Genomic DNA, 2,118 nt, shown 5'->3' with positions numbered 1-2,118 from the left:
GGATTATGTTAGTTCTTAGCTTAAGGAGATAAGTGGTAATTAGCTGGTAGGATTTAGCTTCCATTTAGCAAATATAATTGATGTAATGAGAAAGGAATATGTTAGTTTTACGGATGAGACAGAAGTAACAAACTGATAGTGGCTCCCTTTTAAAGACGTGCTGACCACAAGCAGAACCAATGAAGTGAAAATAATTCCTTTCTCTCCCTCTTTCTCTATTTCTTCTTCCTCTATCTTCTCTAACTCTCTGTGTTCCTCCTTCTATATTTGATAATTCCAGATCTGATCGTTCAGACCCGTATCATTGGTGCTTTCATTGAGCCTTCCTTCTCAGCAAGGACCAATAACACACGAGCTCAATCGAAGATTAATGAGCAATTCAAGCAATATCAACAACAAATCAATGGATTGCGTCAAACTCAGTCACAGCAACATGACGAACTTGTTGCCATGATCTAACAATTTCAGGTTCGCCCCCAAAAAACTTACTTCCAACGAACTAATGGCGAGGATCATTCAGCTAGTAGCTATGAAGAAGGAATTCTAGCAATTCCACAGCCTTCCACCAAGTTTATACACATGGACGTACCCAAATTCGATGGTACGGATCCTAGGGGTTGGACATGCAAGGTCGAACAATTTTTCAACTATTACAGCACCCTCGCAGATCAATGTTTGATGATCAGTTCTTTCCACCTCGAAGGACCCGCGCTTTCATGGTTCCAATGGGCGAAATCAAACAATCTGATGCATTCATGGAAAGGGTTTCTGGATGCAATACAATTGCGATTTGGCCCATCTCTTTATGAAGATCACAAAGGAGAGCTTGCCAAATTACAACAAACATCCTCTGTTGAGGATTATCAATCTAGATTTGAGGAATTATCAAATAAAGGCAGTGGACTTTCTGAATCCTTCCTCACTAGTTTCTTTATCTTTGGGCTTAAACTAGATCTCAAATGAGAATTACTGGTTTTACATCCTAATTCCCTCATTGAAGCGATTTCGTTAGTGTGAATCTGTGAATAAAAATAGGATGGGTTGAAGAAATCATGGAAATCGAATTGGTCTAAACCCACAGGAGGACCAGGGTTATTTACATCTCCGACGGTTTCCCCAATTAAGGCCATCACGGCTGCTTCTCTACGGCAAGTTCCAGTAAGAATCAGGCAATTAACGAAAGAAGAAATGAAACTCAAGAAATGAAACTCAAGAGGGACAAAGGACTCTGTTATTTTTGTGATGACAAATATAGCCCGGGGCACGATTGTCGTAAACGCTTATACCATTTCTCCATGATTGACGAGGAGACAGATCTGATTCTCAAGACCGATAGTGAAGTGGTTCTCGAGGAGAATTCAGAGGAATTGAATGGGGAAAATTCGGCTGAAATCAGTTTTCATGCTCTCGTAGGACAACAAAATCCAAGCACCATACGCATTACAGGCGTAAGTACCACTCATTCCATTCATGTTTTGATCGATAGTGGTTCTACTCACAATTTCATAAAGGAAATTATTGCCAAATCATTAAATTGGCCCGTTATGCCAACAACTCCGTTCAAGGTTCTAATTGGGAATGGAGATTCTTTACTCTGTACCAAGAAATGTGTCAATGTCAAGCTTACTCTGCAATCTCATGAATTCACATTCGACTTCTTCCTCCTCCCCATTAAGGGCGCTGATGTTGTTTTAGGAGTTCAATGGCTGGAAAATTTAGCGCCTATACTAACAAACTATAAGATTTCTACAATGGAATTTCAATGGAATGGTAGAACAGTCAAGTTAGTCGGGCAAGCAGAGCTTAATTCTTATCCGCTCAAAGCTACACATTTGAAAGGCCTAACAAAAACTAATTCCATTAGTTCTTATTTTCAACTACTCTGTATTTAAAATACACAAGATGATCGCCAACACCTTGACCTGGTAACCACAACAATCCCTTCGGTCTTACCTACAACAGTCCAAACCCTTTTACACCAATTCATCAGTGTTTTTCAAGTACCATCTGAATTGCCACCTCACCGAGCAGTAGACCAACATATTCATCTTTTACCTGGCTCTTGCCCTGTCAATGTCAAACCTTACAGATACCTTCATTTTCAGAAAAATGAGATTG

General features: G+C 39.8%; 1 protein-coding gene across 1 annotated transcript; it reads left to right on the top strand.

The window, feature by feature from the left end:
- The first annotated feature begins 579 nt into the window (after positions 1–579).
- Positions 580–963, top strand: LOC143861246 (uncharacterized). The gene has a single exon (XM_077372190.1). It carries the CDS (start codon positions 580–582, stop codon positions 961–963), a length of 384 nt encoding a protein of 127 aa, XP_077228305.1.
- Positions 964–2,118: the final 1,155 nt, after the last annotated feature.

Source organism: Tasmannia lanceolata, unplaced genomic scaffold (genome assembly GCF_043159265.1).
Source record: "Tasmannia lanceolata isolate RefF3 unplaced genomic scaffold, GAP_Taslan_0.1 ptg000037l, whole genome shotgun sequence".
NCBI classification, from domain to species: domain Eukaryota; kingdom Viridiplantae; phylum Streptophyta; class Magnoliopsida; order Canellales; family Winteraceae; genus Tasmannia; species Tasmannia lanceolata.
Note: the sequence above shows the minus strand (reverse complement) of the source record. Positions and strands in the feature narration are given on the sequence as shown.

Coding starts and splice junctions, on each gene's coding strand:
- LOC143861246 (XM_077372190.1), top strand. CDS start 580: ATGGACGTACCCAAATTCGATGGTACGGATCCTAGGGGTTGGACATGC.